The 17,035-nt window shown below is 40.2% G+C and overlaps 1 protein-coding gene across 1 annotated transcript in view; it reads right to left on the bottom strand.

Annotated features, from left to right (window-relative positions):
• Positions 1 to 4,170: 4,170 nt before the first annotated feature.
• galr1b (galanin receptor 1b) overlaps positions 4,171 to 17,035 on the bottom strand; it is a 42,012-nt gene continuing 29,147 nt past the window's right edge. Inside the window, exon 3 of the mRNA XM_060838145.1 lies at positions 4,171 to 9,594. Within this exon, the coding sequence (XP_060694128.1) occupies positions 9,277 to 9,594 (318 nt within the window). The 3' untranslated portion in view covers positions 4,171 to 9,276. The remainder of the gene's footprint in view (positions 9,595 to 17,035) is intronic.

Genomic DNA, 17,035 nt, shown 5'->3' with positions numbered 1-17,035 from the left:
TAGAGCGATGGATGGTACTGTGCGTTAGAACAGGGTATCCTGTTATCCAAGGTGTGGCTGAGCAATCACCTCTTGGGCTGACTTCAAACATGACTGCAGCACAAAATCTATAATGCTGAAGTCCTGAGGGGGTGCTGAATGGAGAAGTCAAACCGAAGCTCTGATTGCCTGCTGTTATTTCAAAGATAATCACAGGAGTCCTCCCCAATTCCTTACCAATATTATTTCCTCTGCCACCTTCACTAATGAGCACTTGCTTGTGTTTATCACCTCACAGAGCTTGCTGTTTACCAAAGGTCTATAAAGCACTTCTGAATTTCACAGAGATGTGCAGCACAGAAGTAGACCCTTCATTCCAACTGAACCATGCTGTTTTAAATTAATCTAGTTCCATTTGCCAACATTTGGCCCATATTCCTCTGAACCCTTCTTATTCATGTACCCATTCAGATGCCTTTTAAATGTTGTAATCGTACCAGCCTCCACCACTACTTCTGGCAGCTCATTCCATCATGCATCACCCTCTGTGAGAAAAGGTTACCCCTTAGGTCCCTTTTTAAATTATTTTCCCCTTTCACCTTAAACTTATGCCCTCTAACTTTGCAATCTTCTACCCTGGGAAAAAGATCTTGTCTGATAACCCTCCCCATGCTCCTGTGATTTTATAACTCTATAAGGTCACCCCTCAGCCTCTACACTCCAGTAGGATAAAAGCCCTGTCTATTCAGCCTTACCCTATAGCTCAAACTCTCTAACCCTGGCCAGATCCTTGTAAATCGTTTCTGCAGCCTTTCAAGTTTAACAATATCTTTCCTATAGCAGAGAGACTAGAACTGAAGGTAGTATTCCAAAAGTGGCCTAACCAATGACCTGTACAGTCACAAAATGACATCCCAGCTCTTGCACTTTATTGGTTAGAGCAATGAGTATATGAAACACCTGCTTAAGTACCCTGTTACCAGTGACACCACCTTCAAGGAACAAGGTCTCTGGCAACACTCCTCAGGACTCTACCATTAAATGTCTAAGTCCTGCCCTGATTTCCCTTCCCAAACTACATCAAATCATGTTGAGCTTAATAAAACTTCATCTGCCCCTGTTTGGCTGTAAAAGGTGCTGCAAGAGCAGGTCAGAGTTCATCCTTGATTAGTTGTAATAGTTTGTATAACTGATGTAAGGAACTGAGTAAGTCCAGTAGAATTGGAATTAAACATGGCAGATAAATTCTAGCATGATAATTTCGAGCATTGTAATTCAGAAAAATCTCTTGCTGTATCCTTTTTAGGTCCAAATTGGATGACCTCTGATTTGCCTACATTGGAATCCCGTTTTGCACATGTCTCTGCTTATGATGTTGCCTGTCTTTATGCCATCAGCAAGTTGGGATATGTCACTTTCTATTCCATCATTAAATTAGTGATAAGTAGTGGGACACCTTCAATAATTTCCTGCTGATTTGGGGACCTGCTCATTATTCCTATTGTGTTCTGCTCAGCCAGATTCCTTGCCAGTGCAATAATTTGTCTATTATTCTTAAACTTCAACTTTAGCCAGCTCACTCAGTGAGGGACCTCATTAAAGTCTCTCTCCAAATCCATATAAATACCATCCGTAGACATTCCCTTGTTTGCTTCATGCTCTTCAAAATAAAAGTCAAGTTTTGTCAAGCATGACCTGCACCTTATAAATCATGCTGGATCTCAATCTTCACTTAATGTCTCTGCCTCTCAATCTCCTTTAAGAAGTTCCTCAAAATCTTCCTCATTAACCAAGCTTTGGTCATGGCTCTAAATAGCTTTTGTTATATTTCAGTGTTTGCTAACACTTGTGTGGTGCATTTTGGCACATTTCACTGGGTTAAGGGCACTATACAATTGCAAGTTATTGATAGGATAAATGGCTGTTCTAATTCTACAGGTCTGTCTTTTACAGAATCTTAGATGCTTAATTGAAGGAGGAGGCCATTTGGCCCATTGCTTGACCTAGCTGAGAAACCGCTATTCAATGAAATCCTACTGTTCAGATTTTGGTCCATGGACTTGTTACAGCATTTCCAAGTACTTTCAAATGTGTTCAGGGTTTCTGCCTCTATTTTCATTTCAGGCAGTGAGTTCCAGGCTCTCTTGTGTTATCCTGCACTCGTTTTAACTCTGAGCAGTCTGTTCTTGCACCAAAAGCAAATATGTAAACATATTTTAATTCAAAACCACAATTACAAATTCTTGTCTAATTGTATTTTAAGTCAGCAGCCACACAATACCAAGTCATAGTCTAAAGGTTTATTTAGAATCACAGGCTTTTGGAGCGCTGCTCCTGAGAGCTTGTGATTTCAAATAAACCTGTTGGACTATAACCTGGCGTTGTGTGTCTGCTGACTTCGTCCGTTCCAGTCCAACACTAACACCTCCATGTCGATTGTATTTTAATCGTCACAATTAGCCAAAATCATTTTAGAAGAATTAACATGTCTGCTTTTGAAAAGTTAATAGGATTTTGAGTGCTTGTGAATTCATATGAAGAAAACTGATAAATATTTGAGGACTTGACTTCATAAATAATGCAAAATTATTTTTAATCATGGCATCAAGATGTAAGGCACAATGAGAGGATGGTGGACAGCTAAGATTTAATTACATTCTTAAATAATTCTAGAAATAACTAAATGAACATCTGGCTCATCAGAAAAGTTGAAGTGTGACTAGAAAAAAAATGTTGTTATTCCAATTCTGAATTTTAACGAACAAAGACTTAATTTTTGGAACATTTGCTTGAGATAACTAGTACTTTAAAATGTCTTTTAAAGTACTAGTTATCTCAAGTGAATGTCCCAAAAATTAAGTCTTTTTAGGCCAAATCTATTTAGGATGATCTGTTTTCCTCCTACCAATTTTCTATGAATTCTGAACCATTTTTGTGATAATTTGCAGGAATAGCAATGCCAGTGTTCATTAATTTCTCATGTTTCTCTCCTTCCCTGCAGGAAAACAACTTGGTCAGTATGTAATGTCCTCCCCACAGTGTGATTGGTGGTGTGTGTGTGTTCATGTATAATTGGGGCTGTGGAATGGATGGTAGTGATTGTGGGGTTGGGCTGAGGACTCTCTTGGCTCCATACCATTTCCCACACTGTTCCATTGATACCTTTAAGTGGGTAGTTGGGGCCTCACATCCCCCACCCCCTCCCCACGCCTTGCCATATGACCCAGTGGTGTATGACATCTTGTCACGTGTGAAGCATTGACACACGTGTTTGCTTGTCAGCTCCTTGAGGAAAGTTGTCAGCATGGTGAGGATCTTAGTACCTCATCATGGGATCAGATGCTGGGAAAGATGGATGCCCATGACAGCCATCTCCGTCCTTTGCTGCTGGTCCCCCATCCCTAAAATACACACTCCTTGACCCCACAAATGCTATTGCTCACCTGTGCCCCAGCAACAATCCTTGGCCTTGGATGAGAGATAAACTAGCAGCAGCAACCACTTCTCTGCTGGTGTTGTCATTGAACAGCTGACAGCTATGATGACTGGGGCTTCAGTTCCCAGAATATTTGATTGAGTAGAAAGTCCACCATTGTCCAGGTAAGTGCCATTTACTACGGCATGCTTTCCCTAAAAGCAGCATTATAGGGCTATCACCAACTTTCCAGCCAACAGGCAAGATGCCGGTTGCCCTCATTAAATCATGCCCCTCATCCCACATGGTACCTTTTGACTGAGATTGGGAACTCACTTCACAAGATGTCTCCCAGTATCATATTTCTGCATCAATGCACTGGCAAGCTTTTTCTACTGAACCATCATGGATGGGGCAAAGTTCCACAGATCACTGTTAGAAGATTATTTTAAGATGACAAGTCTTCTTCATTTGAAACCAAAACAGAAATTGCTGAAAAATCACAGCAGGTTTGGCAGCATCTGAGGAGAGAAATCAGAGTTAATGTTTCAGGGCATTTGACCTGAAACGTTAACTCTGTGTTCTGTCCACAGATGCTGCCAGACCTGCTGCGTTTCTCCAGCAATTTGTTTTTGGTCTTAACTTCCAGCACCTGCAGTTTTTTCTCTTATTCACTTGAACCCACTTAGAGATTTCTGCTTTTTTGCATGCTTTAGGAAATAAAAAACTCAAGAAATGAAAACATTTTTCAGCAATGGCTCTAGAGTTGGTGTACCAGTAACAATTTAATAATGTCAACCATAAACAGCTCAACATTATCAACTCACAATGCAGACAGTGTACTTGAACAACATTATCAAAGTAGAATCATGTACCTTCATGGAATCATTAATCCAGAGAACTGTACAATTTGTTGTCATGTAAAATCTTAAACACTGCAAATCTGTATTGAATATACATTAAAATATTTTAAAGGAACCTTAGGATTTCAGTCTTTCTTGCAAATGTCAATTCACTTTATAAATCTCAGTCATAAGTGTATTATTCTGACTTGCAGGAATTATTTTTAAAACTCACAAATACTAATGGATGCTGAACAACACTGATCCTTGATTTTGTACACATCCAAGCTTTAGTTGCTGTTTCTTTCAGGCAACCAAAGACAGTAGACAATATTAAATATTTCTAAGATTATGCAAGTAAAAGTTAAAAATGTATATGTTTGAACAGCTGTGCAGAACTTCAAAACAAAACTTGCCTTGTTCAGTTATTTATAATTAGTAGCAATATCATGAAAACCTCTTTCAACGAATATGTGAAGAAACACGTTATTTGTGTCGGTTACAGAAGCCATCCTATTCTGTCTGAACTCAGGCTTTTAGTCATTCTACCAAACTGACAAAAATTTATCCATAAAGTTATCACAATAGACTGCATTTGAAAAACAACTATTTTACTCATTCATTATATTTTCTTTTCATCCTCAGTTTGCAAATTTCTCTCTGTTAGCTCCAGGAAACCATTACCATAAAGATGCCTCAGCATTCCTGTTTGGATTAGTACAGTTTAAACATCTCCTCAATAACCTTAAATGGTTATTTGCAAAGGTTGAGAGATCTGAGAATCCCAGAAAGTTTATGCAGCTTAATTTTTGTTTGAATGGTGCTAGCTAGTTCTTTCCACCAAGATTTCAGATGTGAATTTGTAATTACATGCTGATAAAGTGTTACAGTGGACATTAATGTATGTGGATGATGGATACTGTAATGACCAGTTGTACTAATTAAAGGAGCTCTTGAATATCAAAGAGCAATGAAAATATCTTGGTGCACAGTAGCATACAGTTGCGCTGCCATTAAATTGGCGTGGGCTTGGATGATTGATGTCAATTATAAACTAATGACAACACCCTGCAAGCAGGTACGTTTCCCTTATGGGTTGTTCCTTCCTTTAGCTTAATATCAGGATATTTTCAAACCGTTAGGAGGCAGACAGGTAGCCTCTCCCAGGCTGAAGTGTGCACAACCACGATATTTCCCAACACAACAGGTTACATTACAATCCAGCCCGACAATTTCTATCAGAATCACAGAATGCAAGGCTGCAGTGTTGAACTACCAGATTTGATAGCGTTTAATTAGTTAATAATTAAAGTCTTATTGAAAAGCATGGTTTTGCTGCTTGGAGCCACACCTGCCAGGAAATCTGTTGGCATGGCATGCCAAGTATGTCTGCCTTGCACTACCCTCTCACTCCCACTGTAGCTCATCACAACTGCATTGTGTCAGTGTTATCATCATCCAGTAATTCCTAGGTCAACCAGTCTTTCAGTAAAAAATGAGGTCTGCAGATGCTGGAGATCACAGCTGCAAATGTGTTGCTGGTCAAAGCACAGCAGGTTAGGCAGCATCTCAGGAATAGAGAATTCAACGTTTCGAGCATAAGCCCTTCATCAGGAATAAGAGAGAGAGAGCCAAGCAGGCTGAGATAAAAGGTAGGGAGGAGGGACTCTTCGAGTAAAAAATGAGGTCTGCCTCCACTTTGCCCTCTGACCTCTGTAACTTTTCAGCTCTCACTGATTTGCTCAGTATTCTATTCCTATCAATAATAAAAAAGGCTGGAGATTAGGAATACAAAGATTTTTAAACACTTTAAAGATTTTAAACTAATTTAGACATAACAAGCATGGCAGAAGAAAGGAAAATTATTTGTTGCACTAATTTGTGAACAGGATTATATGGTTGCGAGCTCATCTGAGTGTACAATTTGATTTTCTGAATGTGAAAAGCTGTCAACATAAAACTTAAACAAAGCTCTCAGTACAAGTGGTTTATTAGTCAATTATAAATTATATAAATATACATGGTATAAATATTGAAAAGTTAACTAATCTAGCAAAGGAATGCTGAGCATCTCTGCTTAATAAATTGAATGACAATATCTTGCGTTATCCATGAGAACTAGCTTGACAATACTCTTCTATTCATTGCGTAGCAACATCAATGCTTCATAATCTATCTGAAAAAGCAGTATTGAACCTATCTTGAAATGGCCACTTTTCCCACTTCCAATATTGGCCCATAGATCCCATTTGAGTTCGATATTTGATTTGTCTTCACTTTTGCCTGGCACTTCTTCCTTGAGCAAAGGGGGAACAACTGTTAATTTCTTTGCTCCCACTTGGCCTAATTAACTGGAAGTTGCTGAATTTCTACAAACTTTAAATTCTTTGAGCTTCTTGAAATGCACCAAAGTAAATAAAGAAAAATCATCTGCAAAATTAGAATTGCAACATTGGCAACTCTAAGCAGCAACTATTGAAGATATATGTTACTGAAGACATTAACACAGTAGATACATCTGTTTTAAACAAATAAAATTAATAGATGTTTTAATACATTTTCCAATAAAGTGGTGTCAAGCTGATAAATCCTTTTATTTGAATAGAATCTGGGGATTTAATGAGACTCTCTTTGGTATGTAGTAATATTCAGCAGGGAACAAGAAAATCACAGGATTAGGATTAAGAGGGAGAAGTAGGGGTTTACTCATCCAATTTTCTGAGTATTATTTGTGCCTTTCTTAGTGACAAAGTGTTGAAAAATAAAACAAAAGCCTTTGTCAGGAAGATCAAAGCGTGAGATCATAGTGGGACTTTCGGTCTTTTAAACATATCTACTGTCACATCATTTTATTCTCCATGTTATGTACAATTATGTATTATTTATTTAAAGCAGGTTATTTTCCTTGTTTTTACAAAGTATTGGTCATAATGCATCATGACTAGATGCAATTCGTAGTAAAGATAATTTAAGAAAAACCTCTGTCATGCTGTGCTCATTCCTGCTGCCATAGTTCCTGCAGTCTCAGTGTCCCTCTGTGTGGGACAGCGAATTAAAACCATTACCTTTTATGCAATATTATCACTGCTTGAACAGAAAAAGCTCATTTGCGCACTGCACACCACACTGGTCTGCACAGACACACACACAAACTCTGAATAATACACCTTGTGACTCGGAAGTATGAACTTTTGGTGGAATTGATACTTCCACCTCAAAAAGGAAATAAAATATGTGGTAACATCAGTTGTTTGTTATTTAATACCATCAGTCTATTCTTTGACAAGTAGTTTCAACCACTGGAGTATGCAGAAGAATTAAACATATTGGATAAAAAAAGCAGATTTTCTCTCTCTAAGTTTAAAATTCAAATTATTTTGTTATCCCTACTTGTTCCCTTCCGTGGTCATAAAGGTGAAGTCAGTGTTTGCGAATGAATCACTTCAGGCAATAAAAATGAATTATAAAGTCTCTTCTCTTCCTCAACCTCAACAGCATTACTTGCTGCACCAGGATTAAATCGTTGAGGGGTGACCTTATAGAGGTTTATAAAATCACGAAAGGTATGGATATGATGAATAGCGGAGGTCATTTTCATGGGGGTAGGGAGTCCAAAACTAGACAGCATAGGTTTAGGATGAGAAGGGAAAGATTTGAAAAGGAACTGGGGTAGCTTTTTCAAGCAGAGCTGCCAGGGGAAGTGATGGAGGCTGGTACAATTTGAACATTTAAAAAGGTATCTGGATGGATATATGAATAGGAAGGGTTTGGAGGATATGGTCTGAATACTGACAAATGGAACTAGATTATCTTCAGTATGGATGTATTGGATTGAAGGGTTTGTTTCGGGCTGTAAGACTTTGAGGCCTGAGATGAATTGCTAATAAAGACCAAAATCATAAACAGTTGGATGTCAACTTAAAATTAAACTGAAAAGGCATAAATGTGTTTACTTAGGACCTTTAATAGCTTAGATTGACTACATTCCCAGTAGCATGGGCCGGGTTGAGAAGTGGATGCAAAATCATTGTATGAACCACTCTTCTGCTAAGTTGGAATCAGTTTTATTGGCTATTAATCTTCTCAGTACAGTCACTGTGTAATTGTCAACTTGGAACAGTCAAAGTGAGATTAATAATTCATTACTCTGAAATAGACAATCACTTGGTTCAGAAATTTATTTCTAATGAAAATCTCTGACAGAACTACAGTGCAATGGCCTTGATTAGAGCCCGATTTCAAATGTTTCTTCTATCATTTTAGCCACTAACATCATAATTATTTATTGAATTTATTCAGGTGAAACTATGGCAACATTGATGAATGAAACTCTAGTTTCTTTCTTAGAAGGTCAAGCTTCTTGTACAAATGATCAAGTCTGACTGGATGAAATTAAATCAAGTCAACCATATCTTGTCTAAATCAAAACAAACTGAATTTAGAAACCAGTCTGGAATTCAACTAGATTCAAATTGAGCTAATTGGATTGAGTTGTCATCCACATTTACAAGCAACAATCCAACATTTTCATATTAAATAAGATAAACACTAAAATTGTCATAGAAATGACAGTATTCAGTGTAACTTCATTTTTGGTGTCAATACACCAGCATTCTGAAAAACAGCCAGTTATATAACTGATTAGAATTTTCTTCAGTGATTTAAATTATCTCATCATATCTCCATACCTCAAACTGCAGGGGTACTGAACACCATATTCACTCAACCCCAAGCAGACAAGTGAGAACTTGTATTAACTATTTCTGAGCCTCAAATGGATTTTCAGATAGTGCTGGAACCATCCATTAGGCTATTTGCTAACCCTTTTTAATTTATATATCATGAACATGCCTTGGGACATGAACCCTCTGGATCAACACAATACTGACATCTGTTGACATCATCATCATCAATTGTTCTGAACGTTTGAGTTCTTGATTCAGTATTTTGACTGCTTGTTCTCACCAGATGTGCAATTTCAGAGTGCACAGGCATGGCCTCCATGCTTGGTCACAATACTCAGAACAAAGTGCAATGGCTTCAAGCATTTGTTGTTGAAGGTGTTGTCGAAAAGTTCTCCATTCGAATCCTGACCACTTTCTCCTCAATGGGCTGTGGGAAAGGGAATTTGCAGCTGAAGACTTGGCGGCTGGCTTTCCGAAAATTTTCCGAGAGGAATGCATATATTATGGGATTAATGCAGGAGTTCCCATACGTCATGCAGTGAGAGATGATCCTGAAGGCGAACGATGCATCGTTCAGGGGAAAATACCCAAATTCAACCCACATGTTTATGATATGGTGGGGCAGCCAAGACAGAAGAAACACAGCAACAAGCAGCATCACAGTCTGGGCAGTCTGTGAAAAGAGTAAAAGGATAAAATCATATATCTTCATAATTACCAAAGTGCTAATAATAAAGTCACAATGACATTATTTGATTGCAAAAGGCATGGATGCATTCCATGTAGATAATCTTAATTATCTGAACTGTGCAAATTTGTATCTTAGCCATTTGGCAGTTTAGAAATTAAATATTGCAGAAGAAAGTAAGGCTTTGACTGTACCCAATCAGCTCGCAAAACAATAACCAACATTAGATAGAATTCCGCAGTTGGACAGCATTTGCAGCATAATTCTGAATGTGGGAAGAATTACATTGATAATTAATTTAGAATTGTTAATTGGGCTTGCAGTGTGGCACATTTGTGTGTCCTGGAAGCCGTATATATTGACAGAAAGAACATATAAAAACAGTGTCTGTTTCGACTCAAGAAAAGTAAGTGACTGCAATTTGCTGATTCATTTCTTAAGCAATGCACTCACCAATCAGAGTCAATCTATCTGGTTTAAAATTCAATCAAGGCCTGGCAGTGAACTACAATCATCATTAATTGGTGCATTCTTTATTGCAAATCCCCAACCAAAGTCAACTTTTGCCAACCAATTGGCACTATCTTCCAATGCAGTTTTGCCCTCAAATTGATATTCTTGCAAATTGCCCTGATTAGTTTAAGACACAAAGCTTCAATACAATGTTTCTTTTCTAGTAATACCCAACTCAGTTTCTTTGACTTAGTTTTAAAATACATCTGTAGAATGTTATGATTTTCCCAGTATTCACTCACTTTAGGCGACAAAACTGTTTGTGTTTATCATTTAAATCGCCTCATGTTCAGCATCAAGTCCTTAGATAAATACAAAGTTAAAAATCACACAATACCAGGTTGTAGTCGAACAAGTTTAATTGGAAGCACTAGCTTTCAGAGCGCTGTTCCTTCATCAGGTGGATACTCCACAACCACCTGTTAAACCTATTGGACTATAACCTGGTGTTGTGTGATTTTTAACTTTGTACACCCCAGTCCAACATCCACATCTCCAAAGCTTTAGTTAAATACAATCTTTGAGTTAATTAAGGAGTTATTCAGAGCAACAAATGTGCTTGCTTCTTCTCCAATTTAAGAACAATATTATTGTGCTAGTATGAATTTTTCAATATCCTGAAAGACATTACGATTGCCTTACAAACTGAAGATTTAAACTTCCAGAGGCCACCTCAAATGAATCATATAACAGTTGGGAAACGTGAAAGGGTTCAGAAAAAATTTACAAGGGTTGGAGGATCTGAGCTACAGGGAGAGGCTGAACAGGCTGGGGCTGTTTTCCCTGGAGCATCGGAAGCTGAGGGTTGACCTTATAGGGGTTTACAAATTTATGAGGGGCATGGATAGGATAAATAGACAAAGTCTTTTCCCTTGTGTGGGAGGGTCCAGAACTGGAGGACATAGGTTTAGGGTGACAGGGGAAAGATATAAAAGAGACCTAAGGGGCAACATTTTCATGCAGAGGGTAGTATTCGCATGGAATGAACTGCCAGAGGATGTGGTGGAGGCTGGTACAATTGCAACATTTAAAAGGCATTTGGATGGATATATGAATAGGAAGGGTTTGGAGGGATATGGGCTGGGTGCTGACAGGTGGAACTCAATTGGGTTGGGATATCTGGTCGGCGTGGACGGGTTGTACTGAAGAGTCTATTTCCATGCTGCACACGTCTATGACTCTAAGACATTTATTGTAATCAGCAGACTAAAATCACCATTGATTAAATATTTTTAGTTGGAAACTAGTATTCTACCTCATTAGCGTGTTAACCCCTTCGATATCCTCACATTACATTTTATGTAATGATCTCCACAGAATTGCAATCTTAGTTCAGAAGACAATAAGAAATGGGAACAGGGTAGGCCATTCAGCCCCTCAAGTATGCTCCGCCATTCAATAGATCATGGCTGATCCAACATTCACCACTTCCACTTTCCTGCAACCCTTGAATTCCATACTGATCAAGAATCTATTGCAGCCTTAAATAAACCTGATGATGGACCGGCGCTCCGAAAGCTAGTGCTTCCACTTAACCTGTTGGTTTATAGCCTGTTGTGTGATTTTTAACTTTGTACACCCCAGTCCAACATCAGCATCTCCAAATCTTAAATATATGCAAGGACTCTGTCCCACAGCTCCTTCTGGCCAGGAGTTCCAAAACTCTTCAGTCCTCAGAGAGAAATTCTCCCTTATCTCAGACTTAAATTGGCGCCTCTTTATTCTGACACCGTTGCCTTTTGTCCACTCTCCCACAAGTGGAAACAGCCTCTCAGCGTTTACTCTGTCCAGCCCCTTAAGAAACCTATATGTTTAAATGAAATTGCCTCTCATTCTTCTAAACGCCAGTGTTTCGAGTCCCAACGTGTTTAGCTTTTGCGCATGAGAATCCCTCCATACCAGGGATCATGTGAGTGAACTTTCTCTGAAATGTCTCTCGTGAAGTATTATTCTTTAAATAAAAGGGGACCGAAATTGCACACAGTATTTCCAGATCTAGTCTCACTAGCATCTTTGCTATTGCAGCAAGACTTCCCTATTCTTATACTCAGACACCCTGAAGTAAGGGTCAAGATCCCATAAGCCTTCCTGATACCTGCTGCACCTGTGTACTAGTTTTCTGTGTTTCAGATAAATGTATCTAAGTCCCTTTGCGTTGCAGCTTTCTGTCGTTTCTCTCCATTTAAACAGTGTTCTCCTTTCCAAAGTAACTTCACATTTTCCCCACATTATACTCCATTTGACAACTTTTTGCCCACTTAACCTAACACTATCTCTTTGTATACTCTCACAACCTGCCTTTTTACATATTTCAATATGGTCTGCAAATTTGGTTACAGTACATTCACCTCCTTTCTCCAAATCAAAACAGATTGAAGCTGTTCCCAGCTTCCAATAAGTTTTCATGTGTCTCCATTAAATTGAGTTGTAATATCCAATAACCACATCAAGTCCTTTCCCTCAGTCTTTCTCAAACTTCCGAATTCTTGTGATTCCATGTCGTGGCAAATTTTCCAACGATTTAAAATTTCCAAAAGTACTTCTTCAACTGGAAAATGTCTTATTACTCACATTTTATATAGTTAACAGAGAAAACAGATCTTTTCCATTGGCTGACTTTAGCAATGATGTCCCTGCCTCTATTGGGACCCGCCTGCCTCTTGTCTCCATGTCAAGAGTTTTCAAACCATGAACCGCTGCCTCTGGCTTTGCATTGAGGTGTGATATTCAGCAATTGGAGTTCAATAAGTCTTTACTGGTCCCGATCCCTGTGGTAACCATCATCTGGTCTACTGACGGCAGAAAACAAATTCACACTGACTTCTATTTCAGGGTATCCAGTTTTACCACAGACAGGAAAAAAACAGTGCAAAACATAGCCGTCTTATAAAACCTTGCATTATAATAAGCGATAACAATGATGAACATCTTGTGAGAGACCATTAAGCCACTTCCCTCTCAGTTGAGGCAGTCCAAATCTACCTCAGAGTCAATCCTTAGAGGCATCTATTCAAAATGGGTGTGAGCCAATAGAAAGGTATCCTAACTAGCTCCCAGTCTCTCAAAGTGTTCAAACGAATCTCTCCAGTTAAGAGGTTGATCTGGTAATCTGGGTGTCACCCTGCAATCTTTGCTTCCATTGAGGAGTTGCACTCAGAGGGGACATCAGTTGGAGCCGAGCTTCTCTATACCAGGGCTTCCTGTGAAACCAATATCAGCTAATGTGGAGTTCGTGCTATCAGAATATCTCACTAAGGTATCAAACAACATCAATGTTGAAAACCAAGATTTTGATGGAAAATACACTTTTTAAATATCTTGTTTCTTATTAATGTACAACCATTAACGTTTAAAGGCCCTCGTAGAACACAAATTAAATACAGGGTCCCTGATTTACGAACGTTCAACTTACACACGTCATCAAATACACAACAGTGTAATTTTAAACATATGAACATTCCCTGTACAGAGAAACAGCTCCTGCATATTGTCCTGCACTGTGTTCTGATGTGTACAAACCCACTTGCCAACGGACTCCAGAACGGAAATCGTTCGTAACCCAGGGACTGGTTGTATCCAAAGCGAAGTGGATGAATCTATTGGCTGCAAAATGCGAATGCTGGATTCACAATAGACTGCAAGGGTGGAATTCTCCCCTCCCCAGAGTGGCTTGGGGAATGGCAAAGAAGTTGGGAAGAATATAGCAAGAGCGAACCTTAGTTTTCCCTTTAAGCTTAAAACAGCGACTTCAGAATCTTGCCTACCTAGCACCCACCTATTTCCATCTCATTGTTGGCCAATTTGCCTCATTTCTACACCACTTCCAGTTCCCCTTCCTCCCTTGAGAACCTAAATGGCAGACATTCCTGACCTGAACCTGGGGGCTTGCCAATTGCTGTATCAATCATCATATGATGCTGCCCTCACCACAACATCCCTGTGTGCTCCATGGCCACCACCCTCCTCTAGCCTTCATCCATGCAAACTGGAATCAGCAAACCACTAGCCTCACCATCACCATGACTGCTCTCATGTGCCAGCCCACGCTGGTGGTTGGGCACCTTCAGTTGGAGGCTGCCCTGCTAGGTCAGTTCAGGGTGTGGTTGATGATCAATCATGAGGGTTTAGTCAATACTGGCCAGGAGACTTTTCATTGGGAGATCTATGGAGTCCTGGGAAAAGCAGGCAACTGAAGTCTGGGGATGGACTCTCTTGGATTGGGTCACTGGTGGACTGATTTCAGTGATGGGGGTGAATTCGTGACAGAAGGGTGGAATCGAACAGAATATAGGTGGGCCTTACGGACTCCAGGATTGAGAGTTCTTACAAGTCACTATCACTTTGGTCTCTACATGGGGAGAGTGTATACCCACATGAATGCAGCAATTCGCAAAGCCATAGGCTTTGGGGTAATTTGCGGTCAATAGTAGTTATTTAGATGGGCTAAATCGAAACAGGAGAAGGCTGAAAGATTACTGGGGCCATAGGACTAGCAACCCAAAAAGAAAGGGCATAAAGAATGGGGCATCACCCTGTGTGTCTGGTAAACCTTGCAAATCACAAGGACACAGAGTTGAAACCAAGCTATATTTAATCCAAAGTCAACTGTGCAACATTGATACTGCAAGGTTTGTGAAGGTTTGTAGCTCAGGTTGAGGTTTAGGGTGTAGGTTTGCTCGCTGACCTGTAGGTTTGATATCCAAACGTTTCATTACCTGGCTAGGTAACATCATCATGGTGACCTCCAAGTGAAGCGAAGCTGTTGTCTTCTGCTTTATATGTTTGTCCTGGATGGGGTTCCTGGGGTTTGTGGTGACGTAATTTCCTGTTCGTTTTCTTAGGGGTTGATAGATGGTATCTAGATCTGTGTGTTTGTTTATGGCATTGTGGTTGGAGTGCCAGGCCTCTAGGAATTCTCTGGCATGTCTTTGCTTAGCCTGTCCCAGGATAGATGTGTTGTCCCAGTTGAAATGGTGTTTTTTTTCAACCGTGTGTAGGGCTATGAGAGAGAGAGGGTCGTGTCTTTCTGTGGCTAGCTGGTGTTCGTGTATCCTGGTGGCTAACTTTCTTCCTGTTTGTCCTATGTAGTGTTTGTGTCAGTCTTTGCATGGAATTTTATAGATGACATTGGTTTTGTACTGGGTCTTTTAAGTTTGTTAGTTTTTGTTTGAGAGTTCTGGTCGGTTTGTGTGCAATCAGGATTCCGAGGGGTCTCAGTAGTCTGGCTATCATTTCTGAAACTTCTTTGATATATGGTGAGGTGGTTAGGGTTTCTGGCTGTGTTTGGTCTGCTTGTCACGGTTTGTCCTTGAGAAATCTGCACACTGTATTTTTTGAGTATCTGTTCTTCTTCAATACTTTGTATAGGTGGTTCTCCTCTGTTTTCCGAAGTTCGTCTGTGCTGCAGTGTGTGGTGGCTCTTTGGAATAGTGTTCTGATACAGCTTCGTTTGTGTGTGTTGGGATGGTTGCTGGTGTAATTAAGTATTTGGTCAGTGTTTGTCAGTTTTCTGTATACGCAGGTTTGTAATTTTCCCTTGTCCTTTCTTTTGACTGTGACATTCAGGAATGCGAATTTGTTGTCAGTTTCTTCCTCCTTGGTGAACTTTATGCCTGTGAGGGTGTTGTTGATAATGTTAAATGTCTCTTCTATCTTGTTTCATTTTGTGACGACACATATTGAACTACTAATGCATCCTGGATGACACTGACACCATTTTTCTCCAGATCACAGCTGTACATATCTGTCCTCTGTGCCATTCTCACTATTGCTGGCTTCCCCTAAAGTACAGGGTGCTACCACCTACCCCCACATTGCTTTGAGAGTGCACTCAAGGTGCAGAGTTCATCAACAGAAAAGCCTTCCACTTCATCAATGTTCAAATTATATGTGACTATCGATGCCAGATTTTGGAGGACTAAGTTAGATATCCTGGGAGCTGCCACTTGTATAGTTCAGAACTCACAGGTTCATGCCTTCTTTCAGATTAAAGATGGCTGCCACCAGACAATGGGTAGTTCTTCCATCCTTGGCTCAATGACACCTTTACATAACCTTTAGACTGTTAGCACTATTTTGGCTCCCTGAGAGGAAATTGCACATGGACGGAGGTCCAGGTCCCTTCTCCCCTTCTTGCCTTGATACTGAGCACTTATGGCTTTAGTGATGGAGTGCAGATCCATGTGTAAATCTGACAGACCCTGATTGTGCTGCTCCTGGCTGTCCATGACAGTCACCAACCCCACCATGGAGACAGCCAAACATACACATGCTGGCACAGCATGGTGCCGAGGACATTGGTGGAATCCACTGTTCTTCATCAAAATGATGAAGAGCTTATGCGTGAAACGTTGACTGTCCTGCTTCTCAGATGCTGCCTGACTGGCTGTGCTTTTCCAGCACCCCACTCTTGACTTTGATCTCCAGCATCTGCAGTCCTCACTTTCTCCTCTCTTCTTCGACCCAGTTTACTGACTGCTTCTGACAAACCTTTCAGCCCTTCCTGTGCCTGTCAGCACATTTTGATAAAGTTATCAACAGTCGTGACCCTGGGATTGTCTCCAGTCTGGGGCTGAGCGAGTGCCTGGTCTCTGTCAGTCCTCGGACTGCCAATGGCCTGGGGTGTTTCTTCCTCAACCAGCTTTGGAAAAGTGCCAGTGATATGCTCATCAGATTGTGCTCCTGAGTACAATCCAGAAAGAGAGCCCACTGGAGTGAGAGTCTGAGCTGGCGGAGGGTTCAGGGGAAAACCTTGCTAGTGAAGGTTGAGTGGCTTCTTCCTCAGAAGATAGAGGTGGAGCTGAGGGTCCCTTGGCACAATCCACCTTCCGCCAGAGAATTACTGGGTGCTATTAGTGCCTGCATTTGAACTGACAAGGAATTAGTTGTGCTAGAGGAGTGACAGCCTATGCAG

The sequence above is a fragment of the Hemiscyllium ocellatum genome, chromosome 17 (genome assembly GCF_020745735.1).
Source record: "Hemiscyllium ocellatum isolate sHemOce1 chromosome 17, sHemOce1.pat.X.cur, whole genome shotgun sequence".
Classification (NCBI taxonomy): domain Eukaryota; kingdom Metazoa; phylum Chordata; class Chondrichthyes; order Orectolobiformes; family Hemiscylliidae; genus Hemiscyllium; species Hemiscyllium ocellatum.
Note: the sequence above shows the minus strand (reverse complement) of the source record. Positions and strands in the feature narration are given on the sequence as shown.